This window comes from Sardina pilchardus, chromosome 10 (genome assembly GCF_963854185.1).
Source record: "Sardina pilchardus chromosome 10, fSarPil1.1, whole genome shotgun sequence".
Lineage (NCBI taxonomy): Eukaryota > Metazoa > Chordata > Actinopteri > Clupeiformes > Clupeidae > Sardina > Sardina pilchardus.
Window position 1 is genome coordinate 32396910 of NC_085003.1, and position 22500 is coordinate 32419409.

Genomic DNA, 22500 nt, shown 5'->3' on the forward strand with positions numbered 1-22500 from the left:
GGCCTCTGTGGATCCACTGGCATGACAACCAACACACAAATATTCACTTTTACACCAGGAAGCCCTGTGATGTTTATGCTGCCATTCTGTCACAAATAACAACAACACTGATCCTGTTGTTTCAGGATCAATATTAATTGATCTTTCCTTCACAGAAAAGCCCACTGTTGATATCCATGTCTAGGTATAGTCTGTTTGCAATCTGACTTAAGACAATACACAGTTTCTGAACCTCAGTTATACTGCGTTGAGACAGTTTTTACAGCTTTGTCTTTTACACATGTGTGATCCGAAGCTCACGGTACCTTTTCAGTTTCTTCTCAAGTTCCTGTGCGGAAATGAAGTGAGGTCTCCTCCGCACATCTCTCCTGGTATTGTGCTTCGTGTTCACCTGATACATGCCTGGAGGGGGGAGGAGGGTTATTTGAATCAATCAAGCTTTTCAAAAAGTGAAGTGTTAAGTGATGAGTGGTAAAATGTATTCTTAAATGGTCTACATCCACCTATTGGTGAAACCCTACTCCCACTTGATTTTCATATTCTTAGATAATAAAGTAGTGGCAAGTTAGAATATGCTTCAATTTATTATTTATTTTTGAAATGTTGATAACTCAAAGAGGATGTCAGGGATTAGGATTAGGTGTCAGGCACTGTGTACCATCACATTAAAAGATAGATAGATAGATAGATAGATAGATACTTTATTGATCCTCCAACAAATGCAACTTAGCTAAATTTAGACGTTAAGTTTTAAGAGCATCGCATACAACATGGAAGGTGTTCTGAGAGCATACCAAAGGCACAGTCTTGTCTCGTTTAGTTACCTTACCCTTCAAGTTGAGCACATATCCGTGTCTTCCAGAGCTAAAGTCGATCTTATCCTCCACGTCTGACAGATAAATGTTCTCCAAGGTCTGAGAGGTGATAGTGGTGAGGCCCTCTGGATCGCTCTATAAGAACGAAGAAGATGCCTAAGAGCTCATTTTTTTGTCATCAGAGATCTGCAGTCACAGGAGCAATATACTGAATCTATTGATCGATCTATCTTTGAAGTGATAAAATAGTGTTATCGCAACACCTTCTCTATATGCGCTGTAAACATCTACAGATACAGTACAAGTGATCCAGTTGTAGCTTAAAGGAGGATTCTGCCGATATTTCACATAGACTACTGTCGGTATGGAAAAGAAAACGACAGGCTCAACCACTGACCTCCAGCCCGTACTCATTCCAGCCCCCCTGGTCATCCATCCAATACCAGCGCCACTCGGTGGTCAGGATGAAGTGGGGCGGTTTGGTGACGGAGGACGCAGTGGACAGGCGCCGGACAGGTGAGCCGGCACAGGTCATGTTGAGGAAGTTCACAGAGCGAGGCCCAAAACTGAAAGCACAGAAAGACGGCATCAACACAATCACCTGGCCATCATCACCTGGCCAACGTCACCTGGGCAACATCACCTGGTCAACATCACCTGGCCCGCTAGCTAAGAAACAGCTACAGCTCAGTCAATGGAATAATTTTTCAACATGTGTTTACAATCAAACGAGGACTATACTAGCCTAGAAATCTAGACGCCCCTAGCGGCAGCAACTCTCCGTTTGACTTGGAAGCTGGGCTCAGGCAGAAACCACCGAACCAATCACATCGTGTATAGAGTCGGTGGGCGGGCTTAACATAATGATGACTGACATGCGACCAGAAGTTGCGACTGTTAAGCATCCAGCTACTTGAAAACATGAACATCAGAGCAGATAGAGGAAAATGAGGAGCAGATCACTGAATTCACCAAAACATGTCCCGCCAAGTCTTATCAGGCAAGACTAAGAAAGGCTATCCAAAATTAAAATATATTACAGATTATGTTATAGAGCATATTACAGTGTTCCCATCCTAGCAGTCAGCATTTTCCAGTTATGTACATCGCCTGTCTTTAGTACCTGGAGTCACTGGCTGGGTCACAGTAGGCTCTCTCAACTTCCTCCTGCTCAGACAGATCTGTCCACGTCACTCCATCTCGGTCCAGAATCTGCCATTTATATGGGAGACGGTGGTGGACACGAATACACTTATCTGGAGGAGGCACACAAAACAGTCAGTATGTCACTTCTCAACTGAAAACCTAAAATGACTACATAAAAAAGATTATAGCAAAATGTGCTGTCCCACCATCCTGCCATCATGCCATAGGACACCTCTGAAATTGTCTCTTCAGGTCTGTTACTGTCTCTGAGACGTACAGTAGATTGTACCAAAACAGCATTTGGTCTTTGGACAGATTTGGCACCGGCGAGCCTAGATTTGGCATGGCAGACAAGGGCACACCTGTATACACCTGAATACACTTCCCACCTCTAGGGCATATCTGTACACACCTGGATACACATCCCACTTCTAGGGCACACCTTTACACACCTGGACACACTTCCTATTTCTAGTCATACCTGTACACACCTGGACACACTTCCTATTTCTAGGTCATACCTGTACACACCTGGACACACTTCCTATTTCTAGGTCATACCTGTACACACCTGGACACACTCCCCACATCTTGTGCATACTTGTACACACCTGGATACACTTACCACTTCTAGTGCATACTTGTACCCACACCTGGATACACTTCCCACTCAGGGCACACCTGGACACATTTCCTTTTTCTAGGGCATACCTGTACACACTTCCCACTTCCCACACTTCCCACTTCTAAGTACCTTTGAAGCTGCAGCCGCGGCGGATGAAGTAGAGGCAGATTTCATTGCGGTCTGCTTCACTGACAGAGGTGTTGGACGGCTGTCGGACTGCAGGGGGCGCTAAATGAGAAGAGCAGAGGAGTTAATCACTAAATAGATGAGACACAAACAGTAGATCACTCATTACATTTTTAGACTTAATTAGTTACTAAACACCTAAATGGATTCAAGGAAAAGGCTTCAATGCCAGTAAGTTTACTCTGACACTGTATTACAATTACAAGCAAGACTATGAACCAAAATGATATTAAAGGGAATATTGAATCCAGGTACCACAGGTTAGTTAGAAAACTGTAGGGAGCATGTGGCTATTTTGAGGAAATAAATATAGACAGCCTGCATTTCAGTAAACAAATTCAGTCAAGTGCATAAATACATGTATGTAAATTATATTTACATACACATATCAAGTAAGAAAATATGTTAGAACCATTGCCCAACTACTGCAAAACTACTGCAGTGCACATCTAGCTCCCAGAGAAGATATGGAAAAAATATACATGTATATATGATCAGGCAAGACTAACGTTTGTCTGCCTCCTTGACAACACGGGGAGTCTGTATCGCCCCGTGTCCACTGAGGAGCAGTCGATTCTTGTAGATCAGCTGGAGGTGGCCAATGTTCTCTGGACCGACGCCTCTGCCGTTCAGGATCTTCATGCTGCTGGCATCAAACGTGTGTGCTCTCTTGCAAGTGGCCCCAAACTTGCAGTCTCCCAAAAGGAAGTGCTGGCACACATGCAGACTGGTGCAGCTGGACTTGAATTTGCAGGAGCCGTGTTCTCCATTGCCCTTGTTGTAATGACCGCAGATCTTTAAATGCAAGAGAAAATCAACATTATCAGAAACAACATGATGGATATAATCAAATCTATTGTGACAAACACAGGTCCTCAAGGATATGCTAGAGTCTGCCCAGAGCACACCCTGCAGTATGTACAATACATTTTAATTAAAAAAATGATTAATGAAGTACCAGAACCTAGTTGTTTCTACAGTATGTAGGAGTTCCTGGTGGCATTTGGTGGGTACACTAGTAATACAGTATACAGGTGCTGGGGATTTCGGGGTAAGCAGAGGTAGACTGACTGTCATTGACACTAAGGAGGTTTGTAACTGGAAGCTCAGAGGGACAGATAAAACAACTCTGAGTCTGATCTGATGTCATAAAAAATGGCCACAGCATTGCACTGACCTCAGGAAGCAGGTAGGGATCATTCTGGAGGAGGAGACAGCACAACTGCTCTTTATTCAGTTCACTTAAGCCGGCTCTCTTCAGAATAGCAATGTTGGCTGGGGAGTCCACTGTGTGTGGATTCTTGCATTTTGCCCTGCCAAACGATTACACATAAGGGTACAATAGTGCCAGTACGGAGTAACAACATGGAACGAAAGAGGCATTTTCTGTCATGGTACCTACTGCTTTGTCTGCCATTTTTATTGTTGTCTGACTGCTTGTTTGTTTTTATTTCTGAATATTTTTTGTAGTACTTTATTATTGTAAATTTGTCATTTTCTATTACTGTTTATTTTGCAGGTATTGTAGCCTAATTGTATTATGTTCCATTCCTGCACTGGTTATCACGTTGCACTGTTTACTTTTCATTGCATTAACTTACTTGATCCAAACTGCATCACGGTGTCTGAAATCTGGTGTATTTCACAATATATATTTTTTAATTGTTCATGGTCTTTCTTGTTCTATGTAAGTGGAAGAAGCTACTGAATGCAAACATTTCCAGTACTGTACGTAAATGTGCATTTATGTAGGCCTACTATCTTATAGGCTAAGGCTACATCGCAGTCGTGAGATACAGTGGTCACTGACAACAGCACAGGAATGCGTACTTGCTTGCCTGTAAGTGATCGTAAAACTATAACTTTGTTCGAAAATGTACCAATAACATTAGCAGACTTGACCTTTAAGGAATTGCCTACCTGGTAGCTTAGGCCTAGGCTACTTAGAGCAAGGAAGTAGAGCAATTATTATTATAATCTATACAATAATTGTCCATGCTTACCCAAATCTGCACAGACCGCTCACACAATATCTGCACAGATGTAGGTTTTCACAGCTGCTGCATTTGAGGTCCTGGCACAGTCTTAGGTCAGTTTTCGCGATAATCAGACTGTCCGGAGGTATTCCGTTTAAATCACATGAACTCTCCTCCCCCTGAACTATGAAAAATTTAGTCTTGTCAGAAAGTACTCGAAATAACACTTCTTTTGAAACTGTCATGATTTGCCTTAGGTTTTGGTCAACCTGTCTGAAAGTTAAGCATCCTTGATTCGTGCATAGTATCTTTGCGATACTTAAAGCGACGAGAGTTGTCATTCTATCTAGGGTATAGCCCGGTCCACTAACCAGCTGTTGCTTCCTGTGTTGATTTATACGTCAAAAATGAAACCGAAAGCTGTAGGCCTTCCTTGAACAGGGTCCATGCGACATCTGAACGCTTGGGGCGCTCGCTCACCTTGACCCTATCTCAGTCGTCAGATGCTGATTTCTTACTAACGTATTCTTCACTTCACTTAACATATTTTCTTGATCGTAAGTGGAAATTGAACAGAAGTCATACAACCAGAAGAAACTATTTGCTTCCCTTTATTTACGCAAGCTAGTGTTGGAAATAGAGATAGCTAATCACAACCAACACATACCAAGACAGAAGATAAATTATTAATATTGGAATGTATAGTTATGTAAAGTTATAATAACCCATTTGTTGTTATCAGCATATTTCACATAAGAAAGGATATTTTCACATTCATGAGTAGCCTGATTTCACCAAGGCAAACTCCCTTTTCACTTGTGAATAGGAGACAGGCTATCTCATTCAGAAAATAAGCGTAGACGCTAGGCCAGGCTAGTGAAGGCCTCTTGGCTCAACACAAAACAAACCGTTGTCACAGAGCTGTGATTTCAGTTTTTCCTCTACATAAGTTCATAGATCCCAAAGGGGTGCTAGGGTTTGCCCCAATGTAGAAAAATACAACCAGGCAAGAGCTTGAACACTTTCTGTGCTCCCTCAGTAGGCATCTGTCAAAAGTCCTTAATGACAGAGGTCACTCAGAAGCCTGTACAGCATAGCCACCAGATGGCTGTTAAGTGGGTACAGAATGCTTTTTCCTGTAACTTTTCAGTGCACAATCTGAGAACTGATGTGAGTACTTGCCCACATCAGTAGTACCCTCTCCATGGTAGAGGAAAGCACAGTATAAAGTTGAGACAGTGTGTAGCCTACTATCAAGTACTGTCATCAGAGTTAAAAATGAAATCAATAATATATTATTCAGTGCTGTGAATATTTTTCAGTGCTGTGAATTTCATGTTATATCATAAGAGTAACAGGTAGTTAAAAACGACGTTGATGTTAAACTTTGATTTGAATTTAAAAAGAGCTTCTGCATGTGTGCTGCTCATCAAAGTCTATTCAGAGAGGGTTAAGCAGATCTTTGGTCTATTTCTATTTTATGCACAGTTTAGTGGCCAGTATTCTGGACTTTCAGAAACATACTTGTGTTCATCCAAAGGCTACATACATGAGACTATGAGAATCCAAACTGCTTAATTCAGAAGTTTGCTGAAGCACACCGAGCAGACATCAAACCCTAGTTCTGATGTCTAGGACCTGTACTCAACAGGGATGGAAGCAGACATGGTAAACATCCGGGGATTAGCCCAGTCTATTACCCAGGAATGCAAGGGGGTCCCTCACAATTATTTAAACCCCTCACTCTGGTACTCAATGACAAACTCTGGGTAAATCTGATATTTCTCAAAGATAACAAAAATAGCAGGATTGCTGATGTTGTCCACACAGCTGTCGTAGAGGTGCTTGCCAGATCCTTTAGCCGGAGGACGCACAAAACTGCTGCTGCCTTTGGTGAACTCTCCCACTAACACCCGAGCCACAAACATGGTCTTCATGCTACTGGTGACTGTACAGTAGTTGTGTGAGTATGCTGCGTCTCTGGCAAAGTAGCTTCCTACAGGTGAAAAAGGAGAGAGAATTATAACACGCGATTGTTCCTAGAAACACATTGTTACAAGGCTGCTTCACAGTCAGACTGCATCATGAAATTGAGCAAGTACAAGAGATAATATTCTCATCCAAACAAATCCTTTTTTTGAAAATATAGTTGAACTGTATGTAAAGTTTTGGATATGAAGAAAAGTGCTTCTTTATTCAGCCGACAGTCATTTTCAATAGAAGCCATCTTGTGTACAAGCAAGTGTATTTCCCAAAGCCTTATGGCATCAGGCAGTGAGCTTTGCATCCTGTACATCTCAGTGTTCCAACTGCACCCTAGTCTGGTTTTCACCATACTAAACTCAATCTTTAAGATTGAACATTAGTCTGGCGAAGCTGCGCTTTGTTACTGCTGCACTTCGCGTCGCTTAAGTTTAGTTTTCGGGGCGTCACCGGCCAATAGCGTGCCAGGACTAGAGTATGGCCGTTTCTGATTGGAGCCAAAGATTCTGGCAGTAAACAGCGAAAATAGATCTGCTGGTATCCAGCCTGAGCTGCCCGGCGAAATTCAAATTCCCCGAAAGTTCAGGCAGGGTTCACCCGGCCTAACTGCACCCTACACACTGAATAGAATAGAATAGAATATATACTTTTTTGATCCCGTGAGGGAAATTCAGTTCTCTGCATTTAACCCAATTTAACCGAATTAGTGAACACACAGCACACAGTGGACACACAGTGAGGTGAATCACACAACCCAGAGCAGTGAGCTGCCTGCCCAACCAGCGGCGCTCGGGGAGCAGTGAGGGGTTAGGTGCCTTGCTCAAGGGCACTTCAGCCGTGGTGGACTGGTCGGGGATCGAACCGGCAACCCTCCGGTTACAAGCCCGATGCGCTAACCAGTACACCACGGCTGCCCACTGTGCACTCACCCTTGCCGTAGCGCGTGCCATGGACGCCGCACATCCTCCAGTCAAAGTTCTGGTCACAGATGGCCTCCAGCAGAGAGGGGTCTGTGCCGTGGAACAGCAGGCGCTCCTGCACCGTCCTGCCCCCACTCCTCTCCATCATGGACTCCTTCTGCCTGGGGGGGTTTAAAGGGACACTTCACCGATTAGCATTAAGCTTTGTATCTTTAGAAGACCAGTCATGTTTTTATTAAATGGTCGTGCATCATTCCCTCAGTTTGCCTTGAGATGGGAGAAATACGGATTTCGACGTTGGTTGGACTTCCTGCTTTCAATTATGTAAAAATCATCATTTTACATCATTGAAAGCAGGAAGTCCTATTCATGGGCTTCATTGAAATCCGTATTTCTCCCATCTCAAGGCAAACTGAGGGAATGATGCATTCAGATATGGTAGATAAGACTAACTAAGTAGGTAAGACTTTTAATCTTGATTACTCTAATCGAATCTAATTGATTATTACAGTTTACAGCTCATGGAAACATCTCAAAATATTAGAGTAAAGAATTTACAGTACAAAAGTGTCAATCTCAGAAGAGCTCTACACAGCTAATTAATCAAAAGCCTTTAATCTCAGTCAATGGCCTTTTCCACGATATTCACAATATTTTGAGATGCACCTGTATATGGTTTGTAATGTAAAAGATTTCATATATTGCAGTAGACCGGACTGAGTGAGTGGTGTCCTCATTCCTTTACAGTAATTCTAGGTTTTACCATTCGTCACCTTCCTCTTTACACTCATGTGTTACCACTGTAAAGCACTTAGTCCTATTGTTAAAGAAATTATTATGTTATTATCATTGTTTAGTACATTTTGGAGTGTCACAGCTATCTTGCCCAATATTCATGTATACGTGCACTGCTTTTGCAAAGATTATTTTTGCCAACATTGTCCTTATGTGCGTCAAGGGAAACAGATGTACCTGCAAAAGCAGGATATGGGAGTTAGGACGAATAAGGACAAGGCCACACTTCTTTCAATAAAAAGTTACCCTGAGTTTCAGAGGACAGAGATTGTTTAGCAAGCAGGGGAATCCTCTTGTCTGCACGCTCTCCTCTGGGCCAGAGTCAAAAAACATACTACTTGTTGTGGTTCTTGTGTCTTAAAATCTTAAATACTTGGAAGATTTTCCTAACACTTATACCATAGACCTATATAATTCGTTCATCAATATCCCACTTTTGATTCTATGTTCAAAATTATGCTAGAAATGTTCAGTATCCCTCTTCTCAACAATTATTCATAGGTGTAAATGATGTCAAATCATCATTTGTAACACCAAAGTTGTTGTGCATAATGTAACACCGCACACATACCATTGAAAAACTCTCCATAGTGATCTGTTCTGTATCCCTCTGATACTCCGAACAGTGCTGTTGGGCATTGTGTGCTTAAACAATTTCTCCACCTTCTGGAACTCATCAGAGGAGGCTGAGAGAGGAACAAGCTGGAGGCATCGACAGCCGTGAGTCAGTGTGAAGGGTAGAGCAGTAATATGCAGGAATTTTCATAATTATTTTCATAACACACATATAATTCCCTCTAACCACCCACAAAAACACAAGAAAAGATTTCACCAAATACATTTCTACACGACACCAGTTAGCTGGCTAGCAAGCTCTTATGAGTGAATTGTGAACTGAGCTATACTGTAACTGGTTGGCTAGCTGGTTTTAGACTACAAAGTCTTACTTATTTATTGAGGCTAAATAGTATCGCAGTGTCAGATATGTGAGGCTAGCAGACAATACAACATTCAGTATATTTTGGACACAACTGTAGTGAGATTTGGCCTAAATGGGGTGAGAAGAACTACAGAATCAACTGATTTGTGCAACCAACCTATATGCCTTTAGTGTTGATTCTAAATATAAAACTGCAATACGTGGAAGCATGGTGCTTTTGGGGAAGCAAATCTTGACGGCCGAGTTTCCCAAAATCGTTAAGAAGCTCTTAAGTCCTAAGAACTTCTTAGGAGCGTTCTTAGAACATTCTTACAACGCTCCTAAGAAGTTCTTAGCACTTAAGAGCTTCTTAACAATTTTGGGAAACCCGGCCATTATCTTTTTCCAGTATTTCAGCAAGATGTTCCCAGACACAAATGAGAAGTACTAAGATTACGTCTGAACCATAACACAGAAGGTGATATGGATCATATGAACATCTCTCATCAGTTCAGTCACCTTGTAGGAGCCGTTGGGCTGAGCTGTTTTATCCCAGTGATCTGGCACATCTGCCGAGGAGGAGCTGGATGTTTCTGAGGACTCACTGGAGGAGAAATGCAGAGAATAAATTACTACAGATATGAATTACATTAATCAATATTAGCAATGGAATTCAAAGAGTTTTTGAAGCTACAAAATCCCCTGATATCTAACTGTGTGTACTTGAAATGTCGTGTGTCCACAGTATTAGTAACACATTGTGGTAAAATGCACCACTGTGCCACATGGAGATAACTTGATCCACAAAAGTATGCAAGGAACAGCCATGATCCTCCTAAGTCAAGAGTACCTCTTTAGCTTGGTCTGCACGTCTTGAAAACAGGGTCGCCTTCGAACCTCCCTTTTGGTTTTATATTTCTGGTTCTGCTGATACATTTCTGTGAGGGAATATAAAATGTGATACGTGGAATTAAGTGACTACAGACTGGTTATCAACACTTTTGAATCAGCCATGTGATGAGATGATTATACCCTTCAGGTAGACTATGTACTGTTGTTCTCTTGCATCAAACGGCACCTCACTGTCACCACTGCAGAGGTAAGCCTTCTCCAGGGATTTAGAGGTGACCGAGGACACAGCGGGCCCGTAGGCCTGCATAGAGAGAGAAGTTCTGCCTAAATAGCTTGATTGGTCAATACAATACTATTTATCTAGAATTTCCTCACATTAGTGGTGGATACTGAGCTTCCCTCTTCACTGTAAAGTGCTTTGGATTCTTTGAAAAGAGCTTTCTAAAAGCAATGCCTTGTTATAGTTGTTATCTACAAAAATGACAGTGCCATATATGATAAAGCAACTGCGTCTGATCACAAGTAACTTGTTTCACCTACAATAACACGCCGAATAGCACCTTCAGTGCTTCAAGTGAACAGTTTGTGCTGTAGAGTGTAGCCACTGTAGTAACTGACCTTGACTCCGTACTCATTCCAGCCCCCCTGGTCATCCTTCCAATACCAGCGCCACTCGGTGGTCAGGAGGAAGTGGGGCGGTTTGGTGACGGAGGACGCAGTGGACAGGCGGCGGACAGGAGAGCCGGCACAGGTCATGGTGAGGAAGTTCACAGGCCGGACCCCTGGGCTGTTGTCACTGGCTGGGCTGCAGTAGGCCTTCTCAAGCCCCTCCTGATCAGGCAGGTCTGTCCATGTCACACCATCACTGTCCAAACATTGCCATTTGCACGGACGATTGTGATGGACACGAATGCACTTATCTAAAAAAAAAAAAAAAGATGTAAAACCATCCTGACCCAATATTTCAGCTGGGCATTTTTTCTATAAACATTCATGAACAAATAAAAGCTTTAGTTTTCTTCAAGCCTCACATATATATTACACCCATACAAGTAATACCATGAAGTGCATAAGGTACATTACTCATTATAGGCCTACTCATTACTACATACTACATCACTACATTACTACATTTCTCACTGCACTCAACAGCCCATGGCACCTTTGAAGCTGCATCCTCTGTGGATGAAGTATAGGCAGATTTCATTGTGGTCAGCTTCACTGATGCAGGTGCCTGAAGTCTGCCGTGAGCGCTCTTTTGCAGCAGGTAGCACGGGTGGGTGCTTGGGTCCTAGGGACAACTTGGTAACTAAAAAAGAAGTCAAGACTCAATGTATATTTATTTATCGCAATAGACTTTTTTAACATGTTAATACAGTATGTTTTCTGATATGTATACCACATATTTTTTAAGTTTTTTTAATTTATTCAAAATGATGTGGACTTGCAGCAATACACAAATACATATTACTCACCTTGTTTAGTAATGCTGGTTTTCACGGTGACCGGCCTCTCTCCACTGAGGAGCAGTCGGTTCCTGTAGATCAGCTGGAGGTGGCGGATGTTCTCTGGACTGAGGCCTCTGCCGTTCAGGATCTTCATGCTGCTGGCGTCAAACGTGTGTGCTCTCTTGCAAGTGGCCCCAAACTTGCAGTCTCCCAAAAGGAAGTGCTGGCACACGTGCAGACTGGTGCAGCTGGACTTGAATCTGCAGGAGCCGTGTTCTCCAATGCCCTTGTTGTAATGACCGCAGATCTTTAAATACAAAATTAAATCAGCATTATCAGAAACAACATGATGGATATAATCAAATTCATTTTGATGCACACAACTTCTAGAGTACAGTTGTACCCATGTTAAAGTTGATTAAAAAGAGGAAATAAAAATAATCTTTCAGAAATGAATCTTAATTGCTAAAACAAAACCATGCCCATCTCTATTATGGTTAAGGGTATGTGAATGATGTGGGACTATTTTAACTCCAGATGCCAAGAGAACTATCAGGATGCATAGTATCCTGGACTTAAAAATATAAAAACCTGCCTGCGTTTATGGGAATTTATTATAGGGGTTAGGGGTATGTATGCCGCGTGTATTTTTAAGGAAAAAACTATTTTACGATGCATTATTCATTCACAAGTCATATAATGACGATGTACGTGTCGATGTTGGTTACGCACTAACCTCTGGCAGCAGGTACGGATCGTTCTGTAGAAGTAGGGAACACAACTCCCCAACGCTGAGATCACTCAGACCTGTCTTCCGCAGAAGTGACCTGTTAGTCTGGGAGTCCAGGCTGTGTGGATTTTTACATTTGTCCCTGTAAAATGAAATATGTTTTTCTAAACACAGATCTTATTTGAGTAAACTTCCGGAGAAAAGAGTAGGCCTAATTAAACCAAAATAAAAGGGACCAAGCCTGATGATGAAACTAGGTGTACTGTAACTGTACCACTATAGAGAGAGAGATTGTAACTTACCCAAATCCACATTTTCCGCAGACAAAATATCTACACAAATGAAGGAAGTCGTCACAGTCAAGACATTTCTGGGATTGGCAAACTCGTATAGCCGTTTTAGCGATTACCAGCCTATTAGGATCAGAGTTACCGTCACCATAAACCATGAGAAATCTACTTTCGTCCAAAAGTTCACTTAACAAGACATGCTCCGCGACTGCTGTTTTTCTCTGAAGAATTTGGTTAAGCTGCCTGAACTTTAAGCCCCCTTGATTTTGACAGAGGATGGCCAAAACAGATGAAGCGATCGAAGATGACATTTTTACTGCTGTGTATCCGTTTGATAACCACCCAAACTGAACCCTGTGGGGGTGCTCTATTTACTCATTCTTCCCTTTCATTAGAAACGAAAGTGAAACTCAACATTGATGTCTAATTGCAGGGAAATTGCAATTAAACGCGCCCTAGCGCGCAAAAACAGCGAATGATTCCAACTACAGGGAGGCAGTGGGTTGAGCGGCTGTGGATCAGGAGAGGACAGCCCTGATGCTTGATCAACCCTGGCTGGGTCACCTGGCTGGATTGCCATGAAGACCCAACTTGGGACAGTGTTTTTTCCAGTCTCCATCCAGTTAGTTATTACAATTCCAAGAGATCTGGGTGTCCATCACCCATATTAGTGTAAAGCGTTAATGATTGCTTTATTCTGTAGTGTTTTTTTTTTTTTTTTTTTTTTTAAAGACCAGCCTGGTTTTCAGCTACCCCATCCACGTGACATCTCAGTGAGAAAATGAACTGATGAAAGCAATTTATCAAAGAACCGGTAGATGGCAAAGTGGAACAGGAACAGACGCCAGGACTAATGAAAATCAAATCACATGATATAGTTCGCCGGAATAATTGACTCTTTTGGTAAAGCTGACTAAAAACACGTCGCCCAAAAATCCCCGAAACTAAACATTGTCTTCTTATCATCCCATAAAGCAGTCAAAATGAAAACACAACAGAACCATTACATAGAGTCATTATAGTTTTCCTCAATTGCTTTACAACTAGCCTAGCCTATGTCAACTCTAAAATCATGCTGTAAAATCAGTTAGGATTTTTTTAGGAATTACTGTAATTCTGAAAATGGGAGACTCTGGAATTTGCTCTTCTTCTACTACTACAAAAGGGCTACAACTTCTGGCCAACATTTTTGCCTATCAATCATTTTAGGCTACACAATTGACAGGCAACCTTGGGAATAATCAGTGAAAAGTGCATATTTGGGTCTGAATTAAAGCTGTGCTGTTTACGGTTTACTGTGAGGATAGCCTACAATTCCCAAGGACTGTACTATACAAACTATTTAATTAACTTTAACCAAAAAAAGAATTTTGAGCGTGGAAACGTTCACAAAACATTTCTTCTCAACTTTTACGCACGTTGTCTCCAAAGCCTCTCCAAATGCTCCAGCAAATGTAACTGGCATTAAATTGGATTTAGTAAGATAAATGTAATTGCATGTAATTTCCTACCTTCATACCTCTTGTAGACTAGAGCATCCTTGTAGCAAACACTTTGTTCTCTACCAACAAGACTTTTCCCAGTGAATGCGTTTAAAAACAGAACCCAATTTTCGAAGACATTATTAAAAAAAAACTCACAGGTAAAATGTTGCTTATTTACATGTCGCTATACTCCTGCGTTTACTATCTATTAGGAAATCAGCTTTGAGAGCAAAAGAAAAGCACTTCTGTCGAGTTTGCGGTAAATTGGCATTCCAGTGACGCACAGTGAGCTACTTTCTTGCTAACTATCTTGGGAAGAGTAACTTTTAGTATTGCTGAAAGATGTGTTTATGAAAAGCAATCGGACCACGACTATGCGTGCGTGCGTGCGTGCGTACTAGCGTGCGTGTGTGTGTGTGTGTGTGTGTGTGTGCGAGCGCGCGTAAGTCTCTTTGGTTCCTGTGGGTTCACATATCCCCCTTGGTCTGTGTTGTTGTCGCTGGGTGTGTGGTTGTTTGTGGTTTATACAAGACGTGCATTAATCTCAGTTATTCTCTGCACCGCATTCACAGGAGCCACGTCAGAGTAGATGCTTCCCACAGACAGGCTTGCCAGACACTTTTCTGGACGAACATGTAAGGTGAACTCAGGGAGGGACTATGTGGGTTTATTCAGAATATTTGAGGTGCATCTTGTTGTCCACTAGAGGGTAGCAAATGATAGGGCCTGCTGTACAGGTAGCCTTCCAGCACAACCTGCTGACATGACCACATCCAACGTCAAATTGCGTGTCGATAGTGCTGTGTCACGGCACCCACAGTGCTTTACCATGAAGGGGTGATCATGCACCAGAACTCATCACACATGATGTGGAGACTGAGTGAGGGAATGATTGAATTGAATTGAATTGAAGGGGACTGTTGGCCAAAACCAGACGACACAAATAGACAGTTTCTTTCCCCAAGCTGTCTCTCCGAATATCAACCACCCTTACACCGAACAAAGTGAATCAACCTGTTCTGCTCAGCTACCTCAAATCGTCTGCACTTCAATTTTACAGTTACAATATTGTTATTATTACATCATCTTTGCTTTGTACTGCCTTGCACTATATCTATTTTTAATCTTAAACCTCAGTATATACTGATACTGCATTATTCCCACTCTCTCTTCAACTGTGTATTGCATCCTGCGTCTTGTCTGTACCTGTTGGGGTGTCCACGACCATGGTATACCTTGACAAGGCCTCCCATAGCATCTATTTATTTGTAAATGTACAGTACATGTATTTATTCCTTTATTCTTATTCATAACTTACTGCCCTTATTCTTATTTTTTTTTACTGTTTTTTATGTTATTGTTGAGTGTTGTACTTGAGTGCATAGATTAACCAGAGTCAAATTCCTTTTTTGTTTTGCAAACCTGGCCAATAAAGCTGATTGTGATTCTGATTCTGATGAGCCAATTACACCGGGACATGACTGGAGGGCCGGATTGAATGAGCCAGGTTGGGAATGTAGCTACAGTAGGAACCCTCTGCCCGCTGCGATAAGTGCCATGGGATCTTTACTGACCACAGCGAGTCACACAGTGCACTGCAACACTCGTTCATTTATTCTTTCAGGAGGTAAATACGAGCCTACTGTAACTGTCTTTATCTTGCAGAGTGAAAGTTTCTTAACACAATGAGTATTATTTTAGGGTCTTTTTTTTTTAACCATCATGGCATACAGTATGTACATATCCTGCAATCCTCCCCCAGCCTCAGGGAGTTCTCTGACAATGAAGTCCAGGAAGGCAGCCCTGGCCTGGGCATGAAGTACCCACAGATCCCTCGACCCTCCATCATCAGACCCACAGGTAAGAATAGAAGTTGCAATTGCTGAACTGTTATGTTATACTGTTATGCTGAAATGATATAGCCAATATGATGTATACAGTGGCTTCTGAAGCTTTCAATGCTGAAAAAACATGGAGGAGACGCACACCAGATCTCAAATTAGGACCTGTTTGCTTTGCCCTCTCTGTGGACCTTCCCAACAATCAGATGCTGAATAAAATATGCAGAACCAGACACAAAGGCGACTGAGTGATTGGCAGGTAAATGCTCCCTGAATTTGAACATATCAATATTTAAGGATGAGTTACCCAAGATCCGCTGCCACTGATCTTTTTTGTGGTGTGATGATCGTTTTATTTAAGTGCAACCTGCTCACTGCAGGTGAGGAGGACGGTGGCACCGATAATCTAGAGTGCTTTTGAATGATCAGGCTTCACACAGGGGCCTATCGGTTACCACTGGCAACGGTAATGTGAAGCCGCAACAGCCAGTGAATTCACTCACTGATGGCAGCGTGGCAACAATGTGCCAGAGCCTTGGCAAGAGGAATACCTGCCCAGGTAACCAGACACCTGATCACTCCCACTTTTTCGTCTCACTCTCTCTCTCTCTTTCTGCCTGCTTTTTTGTTCTCTTTCTTTCTCTCTCTCTTTCTCTCCCTCTCTCTCTCTCTTTCACACACACACACACACACACACACACACATACACAAGAGCATCCATACACTTTCAGGAGCCCTCCACTGCTGTGTGCTATTTAGACACAAGCGACTCCACTGAGGCAGAGACACCGAAGGGAGAATGATGCACACCTGACACATCATTGCCATTTGTGTGAAGTGCTCTGGAAAACAAAATAAGCGGGATATTTGTTTTGTGCCGAAACTGAGAGGAGCTCGAGAGGAAGAACACTGGAGACCCAGGCAGGTTACCAGAGGCTGGGAGAGGAGACAGACAGTCCGAGAAAGAGAGGCTTACTTTTCCTAATGAGGAGAGCTGCTGATTAGCATAGAAGGGTCTGAATGTCTAACGCATTACAGGCACCAGGGAAAAGTGCAATAGACAGAAACAGCTAAGAACTCTTCTGCAAGAGCATCATGTAGAAGTGCAAGGGACTGTTCAGTGTCCTGATGCCATCTTTATTCATTGCTGTCAGTGTACTCTGAGGTCCATGCTGGAGTGTGGCTAATCTACAGGACCGGGTTAAGCTTGTTAACTGGGTCTGTTTGTTAGCTGTTGTTGGTCGGTGGTTTTGTTCCAGTGGTGCCATGCACGGCCTGCCGTGCTCCTCTCTGCAGTACTGCTTCGGCGGCCCTGCGGACGTTTCGGCCGAACCGACGCAGCACGCGGCCCCCGAGACCTGCCGTGACCCTGCCGAGCTCCCGCGGCCCATCTCCGCCCAGCCTGCGTCCAAGGAAACGGCGAGCGAGCTCAGAGACTCGAGCCCCGCGTTATGCCATGTCAGCCATGTGTCGATCCGATCTAAAGCCCCCAACGGCACCAAGCCCGGGTCTGCTGAGCCAGAGTTGGAGGAGGATGTGCACAGCCTCCAGTCCTCTCCCAGCTTTAGGGAGTTCTCTGATGATGAAGCCCAGGAGGACAGCCCCGATCTGGGCGTGAAGTACCCGCAGATCCCTCGACCCTCCATCATCAGACACCCACAGGTAAGAGTAGAACTGTTGAAACTACTAAGGTCACTGGGAAGGGCATTCCAGACAAGTCTTTAAATTTCTACCCGTTTCTGATATTATAAATTAGGAGATACATTTTTACTGAATTAAAATTATTACTCAAGAAAGTTCTTATTTCGTCATATTTAATCTAATTTATTTCTACTGCTAATCATGTGTAGGAATGTTAGGAATGATCAAATCTGATGGAGACGGATGGAGAATCTGATGTTACGATAGATATTGACTAGGGTTGGGTATTGAAAGGGTATATTTCGATACCGGTGCCAAATCGATACTTTCAAAACGGTGCCGGTTCCTAAACGGTAATTAAATCTTTACTTTAAAAAAAAAAAAAAGAAAACAAGTTTTTATGATGATTTTTTTTCAAGAACCAACCAACAATATTTTAAGCTAAAAGCTTTCATAATAGGCCTATACAAATAATAAAACAAAAAAATCACATATTATTACACATATTATAGCCTAAGGCCTAGGTGAAAGCTAGGTTAGGCTATATGTTTTGTGTGGGTCCCTCACCCTACTATGGGGTGGACAGAAGAATGGGGATGAGTGATTGTGTGTCTGCAATGTCTTAAATTATTAGCCCTATATTCTTCCAATTTCGTTGTATTCTGTGCAATGGCATTAAGTATTCAATTCAATTCAATTCAAAATAAATAACCCAATGTTTAATGTATTTTTAAACAGGTCATGTTACATGTAATGCATTCATTTCTCATAAACATCGCATTTATCTATCGTTACTTTTTTGGCAACCGGCTATAGGCTACTCAATGCCGTCAGAGAAAAATACGTCATACTTCCACGTTTTACTAACCGGAATGCATGCATTCTCATCAACTTCGCAATCTATCGATACCAGTTAAACAGCAATACATGGATGATCCCCTTCTGCCGTTTAATCGTGTATCACTACACTTGTAGGCTATGTAAATATACATGTAGGCTTTATTAATTTTACCGATGACTTTTACCCATAGACAGTAAAAGTCTGCCTAAGAAACGTCTCTGCTAAAAGCATGAGTTTTCCGTCCATATCAACTGTTGCCAGAGTAAACAAAACGATTCAACTAGCATTGCACTGCAGACGTTGACTAGCATTTTAAACAGCTAATTTCTGCCGTTTTTATGGGACAACTGATCATATCATTCTCCCGTTTATGCATCTCATTAACGTTTGCTTTTGCAAGCAACACCCATTGTTGATGATGCATCCTTGGTTCGGTTCCGAACTGGTGGAAATGCGGGCAGGTTCACTAGCACACCACGGTTCAAAGACTTTCGAAGGCTGCACCTGTTCAACAACACCAGGTTAGCTGTCAGTAGAAAACAGCCTTCAGTGGTGTGTGCAGACTGTGCACTGACGCTGCCGTTTTAAGAGTGAACACCAGTGAGCGCGATTAAGCAGCTGCATATTTAATGAGGCACCGAAATGAGGCACCGAAATTCACATTGTATTTCGGGATGGTTACTACCGTTGATGTTCGCCCCGAGTACGTACTTGTACCGAGTGTCGGTACCCAACCCTAATATTGACTGAACTTACTGTATCGTAGTAATACTGTATTGGTTCCTTTGAAACACCAGTTTTAGGTGGGCAATTTTGGGAATGAACGCCCCCCCCCCCCCCCAACACACACACACACACACACACACACACACACACACACACACACACACACACACACACACACACACACACACACAGACACACGTAGTCCAGTGACCCACTGAACGTCTCGTCTTACTGCAGCTCTCCCTTTCTCACAGACAGGGTTCCCTCATAGAGAGGCACCCTTGTCCAGCTCTCGTTCTACATAACCTCCCTGACCCCTATGGACAGTGTGTCCTCAGCCATTAGGGCACAGCATCTGGGTGAGGTCACCGCCTGGTCACAATGGCCCAGTAGTACGCCTCTTTGTTTGATTATACAGTACTCTGTGTCTTCCGCAGCGTCCACAATGTGACTGAGTTCCGTTCTGGCTCTAGATGAAAAGACCCAGATAGTTTGCCATTCATAAAGATAGTCATATCCATGCACAGGTTATTTCTGTTTGGTTGTATATTTATGACTGTCAGAGACCCAAATCAAATAAACCATATAGGGGAATGGCCCTGTAATTCAGTGTCTTACTTATACATAGTCCCATGCATAGGAGAACATTTATCTTCATGTTTTGCATAATTTAACCGGGCCTTATTCATTTAGTGACCACAATGAATGAATGAATGAATGACACTGGCTAGCTGACAGCCAGGCAAGCAGACATCAAACCCAGCCTATATGCCTTTAACAGCCTCCTGCAGAGCACTGGTGCAATAAATGTGTGTGTGTATGTGTGTGTGTGTGTGTGTGTGTGTGTGTGTATGTGCACATGTGTTTGTGTGCATGCATTTGTGTAATTGTGTGTGTGTGTGTGTGTGTGTGTGTGTGTGTGTGTGTGTGTATGTGTGAGCATATGTGGCTGCAGTACATGTGTGCTGAAAGAGTGTAACATCCTGCTAATTAAACTGCAGCTTAGAGTTTACGAGCGCAAGCTAATGACAAGCTAGGCATGATATATTATTAAAGGCAGTAAACTACCCTGTGTGTGTGTGTGTATGTGTGTGTGTGTGTGTGTGTGTGTGTGTGTGACTGTGTATGTGTGAAAGAGAAAGAGAGAGAGATAGAGACTGGCTGTGTGTGCATGTGCTTGTCTTGCTTTCATCTGTCTGTTGTCAGAGGAACAAATTGTATCTCTGTATCCTCATAAATTGATATTTAATTCCATTTGAAAATAATGGGAAATGATGTGAATGCCAAGCCTATTCCATTATCTGTGGTCAGATCGCTGTCAGTGTCTGCCAAATGTCCTCCCTTTCACTCCACGAGGAAATGCAAGCGTACTGTTTGTACAGGCACTTTCACAATCAATGAGCACATACGCATAATGTCCAGTCTGTCGAGTCATGGCTTAGAATCTTTACAGAGGCAGGCAGGAAAAGGTGTGCGTGTGTGTGTGTGTGTGTGAGTGTGTGCGTTCGTGCGTGCATATATATATATATATATATATGCAACCGTGCGTGTGTATAGAGTCGTGCGTGCATACGTGTGCGTACGTGTGCGTGCATTTATGTATGTAAGCGTGTGACAAAGAGATAACTGGAGAGGAGAAAAGATGGTGAAAGAATGTGCAAGGAGCAGCTTTCAGCAGGTGGGACAAAGGCCAAGCAAACAAACCCCCCACTGATGGAGAAACAGTGTTCACTGACAAGATCCCACTGCCTGCTGTGCAGAACCACCCCTGACACCCAGCACTGCAAGTCTGCAGCGTAATATCAGACATGTTTGTTTATACTTGTGCAGACATTACATTAGTCAGCCACAGGATCAGGGGCAGATCGGCAAGATCTGGCTTGTTACTGTACCAGTGGACAGACAGAGCAGGGAGATTTGTAAAGGAAATGGTCCAGACATGCTTAAGGCCTCAGAGGATCAGACTATGTAGTATCTTTAAGAGATGTCCAACCCACCCCCAGGACTGATGGGAGAGCATCATGCAATGACCCTGAAGGCATTTGTGTATAAGGTCTCCACAGGAAGCCAAGAGATTGATGGGCAGGAGTTGATTGTGGTGTGCGTGTGTGCGTGTGTGTGCGTGTGTGTACGTGTGTGTGTGTGTGTGTGTGTGTGTGTGTGTGTGTAGGGGGGCCTGAGCACTGACTTATACATGCCAACAAGTCAGTAAAGGTCATCGTTTTATGTCCCCTGGCTCAGCTCCATGGAAACGGCTCTCTGTTCTAGTCCTTTACAAGATGTCCGTGCACGGTGCTGACTGTCCGTAAGTGTTTCCGCTCCTAATTAAATCAAAGGAAAGGCCTGTGTGGCAAGCAAGTCCTGATCCAGTTCAGCATCCTGGACTGCTGTTGATTAAACAGCAATCAAACCCAAAAACTATAATTGCAATACCAGTACTATCACGGTTGTAGTAATGTGTCAATTCTTGTGTGAGGCCCAAAGTGACATTACAAAGAATATTTTGCTTAATTGTTTCAAATTAATTAAGCAAATTGCATTATATTTCTTGTAAAACATCTTGTCTAAAAGACTGACCCTATTCATTATCACTTAGAGAGCATATAGCCTCCCAATTTATCTTGCGATGGTCTTTTCACAGCAGTTTTGCGCTGGGCGTGAGGGACACCCAAGGGTCAGTTACCCTGCTCTCGGCCAGAGGGAAAGTGCCGCCAGTCAGCAGTGTTTGTGTGTGTGCCAGCTCATGTTTGTCACCTCTTTACTGTAATTAGATATCACTTGCCTTATGTAAGCTCTGGGCATTGCAGGAATGCGCATGCTCATGTTTTTGTGTGCGTGTGTGTGTATATAATCTGTATTTTTTTGTGAGTGTGTGTGTGTGTGTGTGTGTTTGTCACACACAATAGTGCTTTGTTAATGAGGAGAAATTCCTTTCAGTTGTATTTGAAATGTACTCATGTCGGCTACCCCATAGTATATCTTGGGGTACATTTGTCTTATTGTACACTTATGCACACACACACACACACACACACACACACACACTGACTCAGACTGCATTAAAATGATTACTCTGCAGCTACATTTGCTTGTTAACTCCTCTGTGCCCATCTGTGCACATATGCTCAGGATATGGCTCCTTGAGAGGGCGCTGAGACAGAGGAGCTGTGCACACACACACACACACACACACACACACTGAGACAGAGGAGCTGGGGTCAAGGCTGGTGTCAGGCTCCGGATTGGGGTGAGACGAGTTGAGTGGATAAGTGTGAGGATTAC

General features: G+C 42.9%; 3 protein-coding genes across 4 annotated transcripts in view; 1 reads left to right on the top strand and 2 right to left on the bottom strand.

Annotated features, from left to right (window-relative positions):
- parp12a (poly (ADP-ribose) polymerase family, member 12a) overlaps positions 1-5157 on the bottom strand; it is an 8962-nt gene extending 3805 nt beyond the window's left edge. The window contains exons 1-9 of one of the 2 annotated variants that reach the window (XM_062547814.1): positions 4776-5155; positions 3950-4085; positions 3282-3567; positions 2716-2814; positions 1939-2071; positions 1213-1381; positions 830-950; positions 306-402; positions 1-16 (exon numbers count right to left, since the gene is read on the bottom strand). The exon at positions 1-16 is cut by the window's left edge and continues 69 nt beyond it. In XM_062547814.1, the coding sequence (XP_062403798.1) occupies positions 1-16; positions 306-402; positions 830-950; positions 1213-1381; positions 1939-2071; positions 2716-2814; positions 3282-3567; positions 3950-4085; positions 4776-5089 (1371 nt within the window). In that variant the 5' untranslated portion in view covers positions 5090-5155. Of the gene's footprint in view, positions 17-305; positions 403-829; positions 951-1212; positions 1382-1938; positions 2072-2715; positions 2815-3281; positions 3568-3949; positions 4086-4775 lie in introns of both variants that reach the window. The other variant, XM_062547815.1, reaches the window with a different exon arrangement.
- Positions 1-22500, top strand: part of tbxas1 (thromboxane A synthase 1 (platelet)) — a 116203-nt gene that overhangs the window by 85387 nt on the left and 8316 nt on the right. The gene's annotated exons all lie outside the window — the stretch shown is intronic.
- On the bottom strand, positions 5358-13023 carry LOC134094325 (protein mono-ADP-ribosyltransferase PARP12-like). Its single transcript, XM_062547812.1, has 11 exons — positions 12698-13023; positions 12402-12537; positions 11693-11972; positions 11380-11526; positions 10836-11137; positions 10398-10518; positions 10216-10303; positions 9885-9969; positions 9018-9148; positions 7661-7812; positions 5358-6744 (listed from the first exon to the last, which is right to left on the bottom strand). Exons 1-11 carry the CDS (start codon positions 12994-12996, stop codon positions 6476-6478), a joined length of 2010 nt encoding a protein of 669 aa, XP_062403796.1. The 5' UTR covers positions 12997-13023; the 3' UTR covers positions 5358-6475.

Coding starts and splice junctions, on each gene's coding strand:
- LOC134094325 (XM_062547812.1), bottom strand. CDS start 12,996: ATGTCATCTTCGATCGCTTCATCTGTTTTGGCCATCCTCTGTCAAAAT. Junction 11,973..12,401: donor ATCCGTACCTGCTGCCAGAG/GTTAGTGCGTAA, acceptor TTGTATTTAAAG/ATCTGCGGTCATTACAACAA. Junction 7,813..9,017: donor CTATGGAGAGTTTTTCAATG/GTATGTGTGCGG, acceptor AAACCCCCCCAG/GCAGAAGGAGTCCATGATGG.